The sequence below is a fragment of the Coloeus monedula genome, assembly GCF_965178545.1.
Source record: "Coloeus monedula genome assembly, chromosome: 12".
NCBI classification, from domain to species: domain Eukaryota; kingdom Metazoa; phylum Chordata; class Aves; order Passeriformes; family Corvidae; genus Coloeus; species Coloeus monedula.
The window spans coordinates 595,769-612,128 of NC_138792.1; the positions used below are offsets into that span (position 1 = coordinate 595,769).

The window sequence follows — 16,360 nt, forward strand, 5'->3', positions numbered from 1 at the left end:
GGCACAGCCGCTGTGTCCCACCCGGCAGCCTGTACCAGCCGGGGCCTTGGCGGCGGGTGGTGCCCGCGGGGCTGGCACTGCAGGGGGACAATGGCTCGCTTCTCTGCCCTGCTGAAGTCCCGAGGCTGGGCGGGCACATGTGCACTCACTCTTAGCCTGCTGCCCGGGGCCAGAGGCTGCTCGGGACAGCTGGGTCACTCTGGGCACAGGAACACTTCTCCCAGGGCACCCTGTTACGGGTGATCTGTGCCTTGGCATCCCATTGCTGGCAGAGAAACTTGCAGCCCCTTCCCTCCCACCTCTTTTCCCCCTAGGCAGAGGAACAAGGCTTGGCAAGGTTTCCAAAGTACTCCCAGCTTTCTCCCAGACATGGTGAGGCAGAAATCCAGATACGTATGTGCTGTAATCTCAATCTCAGCAAATGTCCGGCAATTCACTCTGTGAGGAAGAAGGGAAAGGCTCCCTGAACTGCCTCCCAGGCGGTTGTTCTTGCAGAAAAGACAAACACCCTTCCTGCACCCAACACTGTGGGAAGGGACCCCTTTGCTGCCACACTTCTGCCCCACACCCTCTGTGGGGTGAGGTATTGGGCACTCCAGCACTTTGTGAGGAGGGTACCGAGTCATACCATGCCTCCCACCTGCAGGACTTAAATTCCTGCCTGCTGCTTCAGCTGGAGGGAAATGCCATGGACTGGAGCTGCTGGCTCTGCACCCAGCTGAGATCAGCAGAGACAGCAGCAGCTGGCAGTGCCAGGAGCCATCACAGCTCCCAGAGGCTCAGCATTGCCCAGGCAGGGGCAGCTCAGGAGGCTGTGGCAGCAGCAGGGACTGGCACACATCACCTGGGGGTCCACAGCAGGAGCTGTGATGGGTGTCAAGCTCGTGATGAGGGTGCTGTCATGGCCCTGTGGGGCACTCACAGTGTGCCCCATCATACCTCTTGATCATGAGAGTGTGAGTCAGTGTCCTGTCCCATTGAGTAGAGTTCCAAGTTCTCCCAAAATTTTGATGGGCAGAAAAAATATGCCCCCCATCTCCCCACCCCTGCAGCCCCCAGTGTTAGCACCACTCTGGGCTGTGTAGCAGGACCAGGAGAAACATGGCTGTTGGGGCACCTCCTCCAGGGGTCTGCAAAATCTTTTCCCATCCTAATTGCCTTGGGGGGTGGAATGCTGTCTGATCAGGGCTTGCTTATTTTGGGGAAAGTTGGAGCTTCTCTGAGCCGGGGGTGGTGGGGGGGGACAGGGACTGAGTCAAGCATTGGGGATCCCCATTTTGTGCACTGGAACCAGCTGTGTAGTCTGGGGGTGAAAGACAGGTCTTGCCTAAGAGTTAAGCCCATGTGTGCTGGGAAAGTGTCTCTGCAGCCAGGGTGATCTGGCAGCAAACAGTTCCCTCCCATCCTGGGGAGGAAAGCAAGCTGTTCATCCTTCCTGTGAAACAGCCCAGTTCCAGGAATGGGGCCCTACTGAAGGTCAGTCCTGAAGACATCCCATCCCACCATCCTGCCAAGCACCGTGCAGTTGGGCGGCTTCCAGGGGCACTCTGGGATTCCCCACTGCTCCCTGGCATGCTTTAGCATCTTTTATCTCCTGCCTTAGCTGTTTTGCAATCCTTCCTACCCAAGGGCTGTGCCCCAGCTTCAAAAAGTCAGTGACAGGTGCCCAGGCTGCTCCACTCAGCCTCCCTGAGCACTTGCCCTGCACAGCCCAGCTCCTTGCCGCGAGGGGTGCTCAGAGGAGCCCGTGCAGGGATCCCCCGAGGGTGGTGGGCTGGGAGAGGAGCTGTACCCTCCCTCCAGGCAGCTGCCTGTCATAATGCAGCCACAGGAGGCAGCGGGAAAGTCAGCCGGGTTCACCCCAAATTGATAAAGAAGCCCTAGGGCACTGGACATTGGCATGAGGGTGGGAGAGTGGCAAAGGGCCAAGACTGGAGCAGCAGGAGGAGCAACAGGCAAGACACTTCCTCTATAAAGCCCCTGCTCCCAGCTGGGAAGAGAGAGCAGCAGTGCTGTGGACACCAGAGGTGTTGGGGATGCCAGCCCACTGCTCGGAGGGACTGGAGGAGCACCTGGGTGGGTGTGATAGACTGGAAGGAGACTCTGCATGTGACCAGATAGACCCATGCTGAGTCATGTCTGAGAGGCCCTGCAGCTTCCTCCCCTTGCTGGCGGGTCCTGGTGCACACCCCATTGCTCCTCCCTTCTTTAAAAGGAAGGAAAGTGTGAGCTCCAGCCCTCTGCGGAGTAAGAGCAGCCAAGAGGCCCAAGCCACCAGCCCTCTGAAAGCCTTCCCCCATCAGAGCTCTGCAGGGGTCAGATCAACTCACCACAAGAGTGTGCAGCCAGTGGTTCCTCCCCACACTGCCGGGATGGACAGTCAGCAGCACACCGCCACCAAGGAGCCTGAGATCGAGCTGTTTGTGAAGGTGGGTCTCGGGGGGGAGGGGGGCAGTGACTCTTTGGCTCACCCTCACCAAGATCCAGCTGGGTGCAGGTGGTGGAAATTCATGGGTGTCTTCATATTTTGTGAGGCTGGAGATGGGTACCAAAGTCAGCGTCACTCATCACAAAGGCTGGCTAAGCGTTTTCCCAAGTGGGGGGACCACACGGTGGTGTGGGGACTGTGGGGTGTCATGCCCAGCAGTCTGAAAGATGCCCTGGGCTCCTGATGGTTGTGCACCCCAGAGAAGTAGCACTGCTGGCAGCAGCACGATGAAGGAGTGGGAACACACATGCCTCTCAAAATCCGGATGAAACACGTCCCAGCCTGGGAACAGCAGGAGGGCTGGGAGCAGCCACTCAGCTTCTGCTGAGAACAGGGTTATGAAACGAGCATGGATGGCTTGGGGAGCTGGTGCGGGAGTCCACGCGTGGGCGAGGTGGGGCAGCATCACAGAGCGGCGTTCGCTGGAAGTGGTTTCTGGTTTTTTCTCTGTTAAGCAATTTTCTGAACACTTTCCTTGGAATATTTTAACACTCAAGTTCAAAATATCTGCAGTGGCCATGGGCGGTGCAAAAAGAGAGGAGACAAAGCTGGTGGCTGGTAACTGTGTCTGCCCACAGCAATGCCAGGGGGGCCCCGGGACGTGCTGTCAAGTGACAATGACTAGGGGGTGATGCCTCTCTGTGCCACCTCATCGAGGTTTTAAGGATGGTTTCTCTGTAGCCACTCAGGTCCATGGGCTTCATTCCTCTCCTCCTGCAACAGTCCAGTGCCCAAAAGGACTGGGTCAGAAGCCCTGGCTTCCCTGGCACAGGCACCCAGCAGTTCTAGGCACTGAATGCTGCCTTCCTTGGGTAGTAGTTGGACATACATGCTAGAATAGATTATCTGAACCTTCTCAGGAGAGATTTGCCTCATCCCCTTGCCAAAATTCTAGCCACAGCACTTCTTGCTGGACATTGAGCTTGGCTGAGCTGAATCCAGACAAGCGTATTCCTGGTAAAAGTAATCTGAGTCTTGAATTCTCTGCTTAACACTTCTCCCTGGGATGGCTGGAAAAAAAACCAATACGTGAGATGACTGCAATGGCAGCAGCGTATTCTAGGGGATTTTCATAGGGAAGTGAAACAGAAAACAAGCAGCATCATCAGGACTTCCCCTGTGCTGTAATTTAGCGTGAAAAAACCCTCCTGGCTTGTCTGTTCACAGAAAAGTTGATGCTGTGCCTCCCTTTCCCAGCACTCAGGACTCAGCTTTACCAAAGACACAGTGGCTCTAGCGGCTGACAGGCACTTTCCTGTGCCATCAGCACCTCCCCGGGCTGGGAATGCTCCAGACACGACTGTTGCTGTGACCACTGACAGCTGTAAATCATGGGGGAAGCTGGTGCTCCCACAAGCGCCTACTTGGCACAGCATGGCATGGCATGGCACGCTGCCTGACTTTCACTCTGGCAAATGCTGGATTTACCATGGTGAGGATGGACAGGGTGCAGAGCAACTCCCACTTTACCCTGAGGTTGGGGTGGGTGGTTCCCAAGGGGCTGGCAGTTCCTCACCCTGCCATGTCCCTGGCAAGAGCATCATCTTTCTGGCTGGGAGGGGGCTCTGCTCTGCAGTTCCACCAGGCATTTAGCTGCTTCCTGGCTCTCAGGCTGGCTGTAGGAGCATGGCAGGTCCCATGGGGGCTGAGTATTTAGCAGTGCCCCAAAACTGTTCCCTCCTCCCACTGCATTTAAGGTTGTTTCACCACAGGGAAACCGCAGGAACTGCCAAGTAGCTTTGAGGTTTCAGTGCACTGTGCAGCCTAGTGACACCTCAGAAAGTTGGGGCTAAAAGATTGCAACCCTCCTAGAGATTCTGTGCTAGTCCATGCTGGGATTATCCATCATCTGAGGGCAAAAGATTGAGGAATGTCAGTCTGTGCCCCCACCCCAGTTCCTGCTGCAGAGGCACTTTGGGGAAGGAAGTGAAGAGCAATGACTCCCCCACTCTGTGCTGCTCTGCGTTTTCCGGGGAGGGAGGGCACGTGGCTGCAGGTCTCCTCTGAGGGCTTTTGGCTCCCTGAGGCTCCCCCCATGGCCAGTGGTTGCCAGCAAGGCCCTTCTGGAGCCTGATGCTTCCCCAGCAGTGCCTGGGCACTGGTGGAGCTCCCCTCCACTTCCTCTGGATAAAGGTTTTGGCTCTGAGCATCCTGGTATCGGCCTGATTCTTTCTCCCTGCAGCGGCCATCCTGATTTTCTTTTCACTCCAGCCCAAAATTCCCCACCTCTCTATTTTTAAAAGATGAGGGGGAGGATGAGCATGAACAGCTCAGGGACTGGAGTTACCAGACAAGCATGGAAAAACCTGAAGCAGGCAATCGGAGTCTATGCCCAGAGCAGCCCGAGCGAGAGGCACCCCGCCCCTCACCGGCCCCCCACCCCACCACTGTCCCGATGCGGCTCCATGTGTTGCCATGGCTCAGCACAACAGCTCCTGGGGGGACAACAGCACAAATCAAGCCCTGTCATTCCCAGCCTTGTGCCAGGCCAGGGAAATTGAAGAGCTAGCAGGGAGAGCAGGGAGGAAAGCATTGGTCCTCATGCTAGGCAGCCACAAAAGCACCTGCTGAGCTGTTGATTCTGGAGATGCTCCAAAGAATGGCATTAGTTTGGGGTCATAGGTGACAGGGATGCTGGGGAGGGGGAGCAGAGATGCCTTGTGCTCTTGCCTATGGGCAGCCCTCGAGGCTGTTCTCTAACTCTCCCCTCTAGCTCCTTCAAAGGAAGTCTGAAACCCAGTTTCACCCTTTTCCAAAGAAGCCCTATTTGCTATTAATGACAGAGGATGCTCCTGAGCTGCAGCCCCTCTGGGAGTATTTGCTATTAATAGACACTGCCCAGCCTCATGTGTAGATTCAGGTTCACTGTTGGGCACATCCCAGGGAATCAACATGTTTCTTGGTTCCCATTTCTTTCTTCAGATTTCATTACATAATTTCATGACAGCTGAGGAGAGAAAATACTTGTTAAAAGTAATTTTCTTTCCTCTGGAAGGACTAAAAGGTCTTGGCATGACAGAAAAGAAGATCCCCTGCTCCAGCTCACTACCGGGAGTGTTGGGGGATTGTTTGATCCTTTTACTGTCCCCCTTAAGGTGAGTTTGATGTCAGTGTTCTCTTCCTGGAGAAGCTGAGCACTCCAGACTCCACAGGTTTTTGGGAGTCTGTGGTGACTCATAGCACGTACCTCCAGCCCAGGAGAACCAGGCACAGGTCTCTGCCTCCTCAGCCATCCTGTCTTTGTGTCCCCAAAGAGGTGTAAGCTCTGGAGCCACATCCAGCTGCCCACCCTGGAGGTTTTTGTTGCTACTTGACTCTGCCAGATCCTTTTAAATCTCATCATCCTCTTGCTTAGCTGCTGGACTTCAACTCACTGTCAGTGCAGAGCTGTGCCACCAAGGCTCATGTCCCACCACACACCGCTCCATCAGAGCAGCATCCCTCTCTGACAGGGCTGGTGTGAGCTGTGCTGCTCCTCCCTGCCCGGGCAGGGTGGCCACATGAGCCAGAGCACCGCGGTTCACATGCAGCTTAGGAACTGTTAATTCTCTTAAAGAAGTTGAGTTTCCTGTGAGCCATTTTACCTCTTACCACAGCACAACTTCCCTCTCCCAGCAGCATCTCGGCCAGTTTTTGTGAACGGAGGGGGGGACCTGCCACGTTCCTCTTGCCAAATTCCTCATAAGATGTTTCAGTCGTTTTGGCAAAGGATATTTCCAGCTGCTACATAGCAAGAAAATGTGCTTCACTCTGCCTGTAGCTGTGCTCATGCAGAGGGGCTGAAAGGGACTCCTTTAGTAGCTGACAGTCATCTCTGTTTCCTCCCAATGCTGTGTGGGATGCCAGCACAAATTCTCTTCAATACAACCCTCCTGCACCCAGCCTGGGGAAGGCTGCTGGGTGGTTCTTGGCTTGGGGACATCATGCCTGGGTTCTTTAAACACACATGAGACCGGAGGCAGACATGAACAGCACATGAAAACAAACTGCTCGTTTCCTGGCAAACATGAGCTCATTTCCCTTCTCCCATCCTCTCCAGCCTGGCCTCCTGGCCAAGTGGACCCTCCCTTCCTCTCACCCTCCACTTTCTCCCCCTGCCTCTTTCTCCACTTCCTTCTGGCTTTATCTGACATTTCTGGGAAGGATCCGACCCCTGGCATCCTGACTATGCTCTTATGTTCTTTCCAGTGGCCCTCAGGGCCATGGCTCGGGGCGGGTCCTACAGCTGAGCCCCCCCCGCCCCCCCATTCTCCCCAGAGCCGTGAGGCGCTCCCTGCAGCGTGCTGTGCCCAGTGGCTCTCCAGCTCCGGGCATCCTGTCTATGAAAGGGTTCAATCTTCATTTTTCTGCTTTCCTGGCAGGCTGGTCTGGATGGAGAAAACATCGGAAACTGCCCCTTCTGCCAGCGCCTCTTCATGGTGCTCTGGCTCAAAGGGGTCAAGTTCAATGTCACCACGGTGGACATGACCAGGTGAGGTGGCACCGAAGCCCTGGGCCAGCAGTGGGTTGAGACATGCCCTGCTCAGCTCCCCTATCAGCACTTCTTCCCCCTGTCCGCTGTGTAGCCAGTGTGTCACTGCACGGGGATAATCGCTGCCCACAAGCTGCCTACCTTATGTGGGATGCAAGTATTGGCCAGCACGGACTTGGGCCACCTGCCAATGTGCCTGGCCCAGGGACTTCCTGTCCAGCTGGATGTGAGGATGACTTGAAGGCACCATAGGGCAGATCCAGAGGCTGGGGAGCACTTGTCGGCTCCCCAAAGCCAGCAGAGCTGGGAATGCTCCTGGTCCTGTGCCCCCTCCTACCCCCCATCCCTGCCGTGGCCACTTTCCTCGGGGGCTGGTGGAGGCAGATGTGCTACAGGCTCTGAGCCAGCTTGTTTTCTCTGCTCCAGGAAACCTGAAGAGTTGAAAGATTTAGCACCAGGCACCAACCCACCCTTCTTGCTGTTCAACAAGGAGCTGAAAACAGACTTCATCAAGATTGAGGAGTTCCTGGAGCAGACGCTGTGTCCACCCATGTAATTGCAAACTCACTCCTTCCCCATTTTGGGGCCTTTCACAGTGTTGCCCAGGGCTTGGCAGATTGGGAAACTGGGGCAGGGTGCCAGGAGGTGTCCCAGGGCAGCCCAAGCCGGCAGATGCCCCCCCCCAGCCCCTGAGCCTGCTCTGCAGGGCAGGGTCTTCGATGCTGAGGGGCTGGGTCCACCAGGGAGGGCATGAGGATGACAGGAATGGAAAACAATGGGAGGAAATGCACCAGCTATTGCACCCCCACTCTAGGGGCAGAGGGGAAACGTGGGGAGGTGCCTGCAGGGCCCCCGGCACCGGTGGGTTTGTCACTGGCTGTGGCAGCGGGTGTTGAGGTAGAGGGGGAGTGTGAGACTTTGCTTGTTTATATTCAGTGCACTCAGCTGAGTGAAAGCAAATGCCCTTGCTTGACTGCAGCAATGTAGGTGGCCCATAGGGCTGCTAGGGGGTGGTCTTCCCTGAGCTCACTGGAGAGCCCCCCAAGCCAGCCTCCCCTGTGCCCTGTGTGGCTGCAGCCTCCCCACTGCTGCAGAAGAGGAAGCTCAAATGCATTTGTCACCCGCCTCCTTGAATGTGTCTGCCCTTGCAGCACACCCTGGGACGTGTCAGCAAAGAGAAGACAGTTCCTGAGGAAGTCATGGGAGCTTCTGGCTTCCTGAGACCCCTCTGTGCCAATGTGCATCCTCTGGGCTGGGCCAGAACTGCCTGCAGGCAGAGCTCTGCTCTGGGGCTCCACTGCCACCAGTGTCCCCAAACTGTGGAGTTTCTTCCAGGAGATTGTCTCCTGGCAAACACCCAGGATAGAAGACACAGCTCACAGGGTGGTAGCTGCAGTAATTCACATCATCATGATTCTCCCACAGTCATCTGAACATCCCCTGCATCCTCCAGTACCAGCCCTGGGTTCTACGGCCCAGGAACTGATGCTGCTGCATCCCTAAGCCATCTCTGCCTGCACTGACATAAGTGTCTTTTTCAAGGTATCCACACCTGAGCCCCAAGTACAAGGAATCCTTCGATGTGGGCAGTGACATCTTTGCCAAGTTCTCGGCATACATCAAGAACCCACGCAAAGAAGCAAATATCAGTAAGGATTGTGGGTTTCTGGACTCTAGTAAACCACGCTGCAGCAGGAGAAATGCTTTTGTCTGCAGGCAAATCCTGCCATCAGGTTAAGGTTCCTGCTGCCTGCCTCACCCAAGTCACCTTGGGAAGCAGAGGGGCAGAGGGGGAGGATAAAGGCAGTTCTCTGCTCCCTCCACAGGGATAACAGCAGAGCATGGGGTGATGCTGCTGTGGTCCCCTGGGAACAGAGACTGGCCAGGGTTAATGTTGTGGCCTGATGGTGTGGCCCTTTTTCCCTCTCTGCAAAGCCTGTGGGAGGCTCAGCCAGCCCAGCACAGCCTAAAGCTTGCCTGGGAGCCACTCACTACTCTCGGTATCCTGCCCTCCCAGATTTTGAGAAGGCCCTGCTGCGGGAGTTTCAGCGCCTGGATATCTACCTGAACACTCCTCTCCCGGAGGAGATTGACCAGGACAGTGTGGAGGACATCACCGTCTCCAGGAGGAAATTCCTGGATGGAGACCATCTGACTCTGGCTGATTGCAACCTCCTGCCCAAACTTCATATCATCAAGGTAATGGCACTGGCCCCCAGGGCCAAGGTAGGGGGGCACCTGCTCCAAGAGGGGTGGACAGGGAACCTCCTGCCAAAGCCAGAGAGTGAGTCTCCCCCAGGTCCTGTAAGTTTCAGCCTCCTCCTCCTTCACTCTCCTCTAGATTGCAGCCAAAAAGTACCGTGACTTCGAGATCCCAGAGGATATGACGGGTGTCTGGCGCTACCTCAACAACGCCTATGCCTGTGATGAGTTCAATCACACCTGTCCTGCAGATGAGGAGATCGAGCACACGTATGCCAGCGTTGCCAGGAAGATGACCTAACTGTAGGGTGGGGTGGGCTGGCAGCACTGCCCTGGCTGAGCCCTCCAACTCTGCAGTCCTGACACAACCAAAACCAGCCGATGGAGAGACTGGAGAGGGTTTACAGCACCGCTAGCTCCTGCCTTTCAGAAACAGCACCTTGCTTCACAGCCCCTGCCACTGCCTCCTCCTTCTGTGCCGCTGGCTGCAACCCCTGGGTACCATCAGTGCTGACCACATGTATGCACTGCTCCCATCTGGATGTAGCTGCATCTCTACTCCCCAAAGACGTGTCTCACAGCCTGTGACTAAGTGTCATGGGAAAAGCTGAGTACTAGCCTCCTGCAGTGGCACTTTCGTGGAAGAGATGAGATCCCCAAAAGGCTAGGCCAGCCCAGCCTCCCCAGCCCCATCTGTCAGCCCTGTGTGGTCCCAGCCATCCTGTGCTTGTCCTGGGATCCCTGTGCTTCCCCTGGGCTGGAGCTGTTTACATTACCTGTTGCCAACCTGCCCAGCACCTGGGGCTGGCGGGTGGGCAGCCCTCTCTTCCAAGGCATCAGCTCCCTCGGAAGATATGGAAAGGCTCTGGCCTAGCAGCTCATTGCAGTGAAAAACTGTGTTCACTGTTGAGGGCTGTGACATGGGTCTGACTCTCCATAAGACATGGGGGCAGGTGGGTGCTGGGGGTGATGCCTGTGCAACAGTGCCAGGACCAGCTATGGGAGGAAACAAAGGGTCAGGGGACCTGCAAAGGGCCTGAGGATGAAGGGTTGAGGATCAGGGCATCCCTCCCACGATCGCCAGTGCCCAGGGCCATGTGCTGCTGGCTGCAAGGTCCCGCATGGCTCCTCCCAGCTCAGAAGCCTCTGTGCCTCTCTAGAGCAGAGGGTGCACCCATGCTCTAGCTCCATACTCCTCTAGTCCCCACCAACACTTCTGGCACCTGAGGCTGGGAGCAGCCACAGGGTAGGGCACACGTTTAGTTTCCAGACTGGAAAGCCCAGGAGAACAGACAGCAGCTGTTTGGCAAAGCTCTGTGTCTGTGGAAAGGTGTGGGCAGGTCTGGTGCCTCTTGGCTCAGCAGGCCTTCACATCCTGTGTTGCTGACATGAGGCATCAAAGCTGCTCTGCACAGCCATGACATCCCATGTTCCCCCTCTGACACCTCCAGCTGCCCCAGGACTCCCACCAGAGCTTGAGAATTCGGCCAGCCTTCCCTAACCAGCCCCAGGGCAAATCGATACTGTACAGTGGGTGCGGTGGGTTCTGTGGGAACTGAAGCGAGCAGAGCCCCCTTGGCCCTCACTGCCACTTTCCTCTTTGCACTAAAGGTGTGTCCTCGCAAGCCTGCAGCAGATAGCACTGGGTTTGGGGACTGGGATTGTTATTAATGGGTTTTGGTTTGTTGGTTTTTTTAAACTAAGAACAGCAATAAACTATATTTTGATATGCCTTTCTGGTGTGCTGTAAGCCAGGCGCCAAAGCTGCTGGCATAGAGAGGGTGCCATGGAGCGGAGAGGGCTTTCCTGCAGTGGAAACTCCTCTGAGATTTAGCAGAAGTGAAGCTGTAGCCCCAGTCTCTGCTGGCCTGGATCACTGGCTCATAGTCAGCCCAGTGTGTCCTAGTGCCTAAGGCTTTTCCTCCCTGGAGGCAGGACTTGGCAATTCTCCTTGCTGACCAGCACAAGGTCTGGCTTTTCAGAAGCTCTGCTGTTCACTGTGGCTGTGTCGTGTCGGGGGAAGTGCTGTTGAAGGCTGGGCAGGTTAACCCTGGCTCTGGCAGGGTTTGGAGGTTGATCAGAAGAGAACATGAAGCCAAAGTTTGGACAAGACAGGTGAATCCATGCTTCATTTTGCATGATCTTCCTCCCTGAGGGCTACCATGTGTCTTCTGTTCCTTTCACATCTCATGGCAGCACGAAGGCAGTGGCAAAACCTTTGGGCCTCTAGGCATCCCAAGTTGATTCTCAGTGCATGCTGCAGCCCCTGGAGACAGGACTCAGCCAGTGACAAGGCTTAACCTCTGCTGCCAAGAGCTTCCCTGCTGGAGCAGTATTTGACCTTGCTGGCATTTGGAGAAGCCTCTCCCCTTCATCCCAGGAGCTGGCCGTGCAATTCCCCCTTCTGGAGGAGGTGTCTGTGAGCTCCAGGTGGCTGATGTAATCTTAGATTCTTTGGCTCAGGTCATCCAGGGGACATTCCTGGGAGCATCCAGGCCAGCAAGTCCCTGCAGACTGGAGAGATCAGGCTGGGCTTCACAGAAACAGGAGAGTGGTGGAATTCAGAGCTGGCGTCTGTGGGAGTTTTGGCTGAGAGTTAAATACCCATCCTCTCTCTGGAAAAAAGGCAGACAGCGATGGAGACCTGTCCACCAGTGTCCCAAAGCACCATCCACGAGACAGGGTCATGAAAGATGGCTTTTCTGAGAGAACAGCACTGAAGTGGTGCACACTCCTCCCAAAGTTGCAGGGAGAGAGAGCCCCCAGCCACTTGCTGTGTCAGCTGGGACCCGGCCCAGCTCTCCTGTGTCGAGGTTTTTCCAATTCCCATTTGAGATCCTGTTCTTTTTCCCTGACTTCAGTTTCAAATTACTGTGCTATCAGCCAATTGGAATTGCTTCTAATTACTTCTCTTCCTCTGGAAGGCTTTAATTTAGAGAAATACAGCTGGAATTGGTCCCTCTGGTGACCTCAGCCAGGCCCTTCTTGCTGTGACTGCAGATCATGTCCAACCTCACCGAGCACCACATTTCCTGAGGGCAGCAGGGAAGTGACTGACAAGCACAATAAGATTTTAAGCTCTCGGGAGCATAAAATCCTGAGGTGTTACTCATGGAGGAGAGGAGACAGGACAACTTGTTCTGTGCCTTTTCGTACCTGCACTGAGGCTGGGGCTCAGATGGGTTGAACAGTGCTTACTTCATAGGTGCCACATGGAAAGTCCCTCTGAAGTCTTGGCATGAGATCCATGTTTCTCAATCTCTTGTGTCCTCTCATCTTGTGGGGTGGGACATCACATTGGGACTTTCTTGAGGAAGATGGGACAGGATGCTGAGCAGCCCAAGCATCTATTTTTTAATCATGAGGCTGACTGTGACCCTACTGATTACAAAACAGAGGCTCTCATTTCTCATGGAGTGGTTGAAGGTGCATTATCCAGAGATCATTGATTACCTCTCTTTGCCAGTCCCCATCTGTCAGGCATGGGTACAAATTGGGAAACAGCTGAGATGAGGCTATCATCCGTTTCAAGTGGGCACGCCACTCAGCTGGGACCTTTCTCCTAACAAAAATCTGTATCTAGCCTGTTTTCCATCATCTGGAAAATAGAGGATGGAAAAAACCAGAATTCTGCCAGGTTTCATGTCATAGAATGAAAAATCCTGGAGACAGGCTCATCACATTTGCTGTGGTGCCATGAGGAGGAAGCACAGAACCCCCTCAAACTCGGAGTGCATTGTGAGCCAACATGCACACAACTCAGGGCAGCTTGCTGGTCCTGTCTGTCAGCAGGAGCATGAATGATCCTAGGGGCAGAGAGCTACTGGAGCAGTGCCAGGAAGTGGGACAGTATTGACCTGAGCTGCTGTTCCCATAGGCTCCAGGACCAGAAATCCCCTGACATGCACCTGAAGGATGGGAAGCACAAGAGCTGGCCACGTGTCACAGACCCCGGGAATGGCAGTGGTGAGCGGTGAGGTAGCTCCATCCAACACAGGGGAGGTTGTCCTGCGGAGTAAAGGGACCTGGTGACCGAGCTAGGTGGTGTATGACTCCCTCAGGGGGCCCATGGCACATCCTGAGTGCAGACACTTGCCACACATCCCCAGGTGAGGGCACTGCCAGACCAGCACATGAAGTAGGACTTCATGTAGGAATTGCAGGAAAGCTCCTGCTTGGAGAGAAACCGCACTGGTCTGAGCCAGCAAGTTCACTTCTCTGCAGCCTGTCAGCCCTGCAGCCCTCTTCATGCACATCCTCCAAACACACCACACTCAGGCTCTGGCTTTTGGGGCTCTCACAGTCCCCACCACATCCTAGTGGGCTTCCTGACCAAGCCAAGCAGCTAAGACCACTGAGAGAAAGGTGCAGCAGGAGCCAGTGGCTTGGATGTTGCAACTCAGACCTGTCAAACCACAAAGCCTTTTTGGGCTGAAGGATGGGGTCCAGCAGGACAGCTCCAAATGCTGCTGCCCTGTGCTGCTTCAGGGACCCACCTGGAGCTACAGAGCCATCACAAAGGCAACTTGCACAGGGAGGCTGAGTGACAGGGCCTCAGTGAGGTCCCAGGTCTTTGCCACATACACAGATGTGCTGGACAATGCTTGAGGTGGCTGTGAGGATTTGGGGTGGTTCTGGGCTGTCCCAGAGAGGTGGCAGGGTGGGCACAGGAGCAGAGCAGACCCTGCTCTGCAACTCTGCCTCCCATGGCTTTTAAAGGCAAATGGGAATGCTCCTGGGTACTGGCAGCCTGCAAAATATTAGAGCTTGATTTTTCCCCATCATTTCAGGAGCCACCACATCTCTCATGGTTGTCAGGCACAATGGTTCCCACTCAGTGACTGTGAAAGCCCCATTAGCCCCCAAAGAGCAATTTTCCACTGTGCACCACTTTCATAGGCTGGCAGCTCTGAGAATTAGTAATAAGAAATATGCTCTTGCACAGTCCTAAACCTGCTGTTTCTAATAAAGAGCTGTTTGCAGCTGCATCTCTCTTGTTGCTTTGATCTGGCACCAGCAGAATCTGAAAACACCACGGAAAGAAGGCAGGAACAGCCAATTGATCGTGGTGAGTCAGAGCTTTCACCAGCCCCTGCACCAGTACCTGTGGGCACAGAGCTGTGCCATGGGCCTGAGGCCAGCACCAGAGATGGCATCTGACCTCTGAGATGATGGTGCTGTAGAGTGGGCTGGATGCCTAAGGCCCAGTCACTGGCTCAGCCCTTTCCAGGCTGTGGAGGAAGCGTGGAATGCTGAGGGAGGACCTGGCTGTATGTGTGTGACTGAGGCTGCAGTGGTGATGGAGGGACTGGGCCAGTGTCCTGCACAGGTCCATCCTCCAGCGCAGTCCAGTCCTGTTCAGCATATAACACCTGGCCAGGCGAAGACCAAAGTGGGATCGAATACAGACACTCCACCCAGGCCCTGTGCTGCACACAGTGGTGACAGGTCTCTCTTGGGACATGCTGGGACCTCACCCCGCAGTGAATGTTGCACTTTCTCTCTGTGGTTCTGCAGAAACCTGCATGCTGCTCGCACCTCCGAGGCAAAGCAGAAACCCTCTCTCGCATCCACTCGGAAACTTCAGCTGCTAAATACCATCTTGATATGTCACAAGCCTTCTGTCTTTTTCCACTCCCCATGAACAACTCTTTCATATGAGTGGGAACATTCCAGCTGTTCAGCCACCCCTGGGCCAGGTCAAGCCCCTGCTGCCAGTGAGTGACTGCCTGAATCACCCGTGTCCTACCACAGACTCAGGAAAGAGCTGGTCCTCTTCTGACCTGCAGAGACCTGGCCAGCTGTGATCAGAGCACAGGCTGTGCCCTGGCACAAGCCCAGCACCCACAACACAGCAGTTGTGGGACCCAGACCAGGAGCAATTGCACTGGTCCCATGTCCTGGCAAACCACCCAGGACTGGGCTGGAGCAGCATGATGGACAATCTGCTGGGCCTGGACAAGCTCCTGCCTGGGATGTGGCTCCCGCCCAGAGTCTGTGGCACAAACAGTGGAGCAGCTCTGACTGATGCTCCTGCTGAGAGGGGCCTTGCTGGTGCCTCAGACCACGCAGTGACCTTCCAGAGTGGCGTGGGATTGGAGGCGCTGGGGGCTATGGGGATGAGGTAACTGATCAAACAGGGCTCCAGGCATGTAGGGCTTGACCATGACCTTGAGGCAGATCAGAGACTGTGAGGGACTGGACACCAACTTTGTAGGCAGCAAAAAGCATATGAGCAATACACGTGTTCCTCAAGCAGCTCTTGGGACTGTCTTTTCAATTTTTTTTTTTTTGTTAATTCAGCTCAATTTCTTCAATACACCACACATCCTCACATTGTCTGTGTGGGATTGACCTGGGCTGGATGCCAGGCACACCCCAAAGCTGCTCCATTGCTCTCCCTACAAGGTCCCAAGTCCTGTTAGCAAACCTGTTTCAGCTTGGGCTCCTCTCTCCATGGGGCCACAGGTCCTGCCTGCCAGGAGCTCGCTCCAGCCATGAGCTTCCCATGGAGTCATGGCCTCATTCGGGCATCTGGTGTGGGGTCCTCCCCCAGCTGCAGGTGGATCTCTGCTCCCTCATGGACCTTTGTGGGGTCAGCCTGCAGTACAAGGCAGGGATGGAACATGGCTGGGGTGTCAGGGGTGACTCATAGGGTTGGAACATGGCTCTGCACAGCCCCAAAGGCTCTCCAAGACTGGCAGCACTGTACCTCCATCCCCTCCACCAGCTGCCTGGATGCTAGACACCCATTTCTCACCTCTTCCCAAATCCAGAGTAATTCTTGTGAGTCCAGGAGCCTGGATTTGTCACCACATTTTGACTCCACTGATCCCAGCCTGTGGCACAGCACAAGGATGTTTCCCCTTGCCTCTGTGGCTTCAGGCACAGCCTCAAAACACATCGCAAGGGACAACTGCAGGGCAGAGCTTCTCAGTTGTAAATCACTCCAGTGCTGGCAGCAGGAATAATAAATGTATCCCCATGGTGCTAAAAACCAGTCTTTTCCCACAGGATGGCAAGACAGAGATTGTGGGTGCAATTTTCTGCCAGGAAAACCCCAAGTTTACCCAGTGCCTTTCCTGACTGCTGCAGAGGGAAGGGCCGTGCTGTGTCTCTAACACAGAAACAATGAACAGAGAGGCCACTTTTCTATAATAAATTAGTGATATTTAAAACCAGCTCCAGCACACGATCAG

At 55.1% G+C, this 16,360-nt stretch overlaps 1 protein-coding gene across 1 annotated transcript; it reads left to right on the forward strand.

Annotated features, from left to right (window-relative positions):
* Positions 1–2,043: 2,043 nt before the first annotated feature.
* On the forward strand, positions 2,044–10,887 carry LOC309577565 (chloride intracellular channel protein 2-like). The gene is made up of 6 exons (XM_082289691.1): positions 2,044–2,429; positions 6,850–6,959; positions 7,386–7,511; positions 8,502–8,608; positions 8,977–9,158; positions 9,301–10,887. The coding sequence occupies exons 1-6, from the start codon at positions 2,136–2,138 to the stop codon at positions 9,460–9,462; spliced, it is 981 nt and encodes a 326-aa protein (XP_082145817.1). The 5' UTR covers positions 2,044–2,135; the 3' UTR covers positions 9,463–10,887.
* The last annotated feature ends 5,473 nt before the right edge of the window (positions 10,888–16,360 follow it).

Coding starts and splice junctions, on each gene's coding strand:
- LOC309577565 (XM_082289691.1), top strand. CDS start 2,136: ATGTCTGAGAGGCCCTGCAGCTTCCTCCCCTTGCTGGCGGGTCCTGGT. Junction 2,430..6,849: donor AGATCGAGCTGTTTGTGAAG/GTGGGTCTCGGG, acceptor CTTTCCTGGCAG/GCTGGTCTGGATGGAGAAAA. Junction 8,609..8,976: donor ACGCAAAGAAGCAAATATCA/GTAAGGATTGTG, acceptor CTGCCCTCCCAG/ATTTTGAGAAGGCCCTGCTG.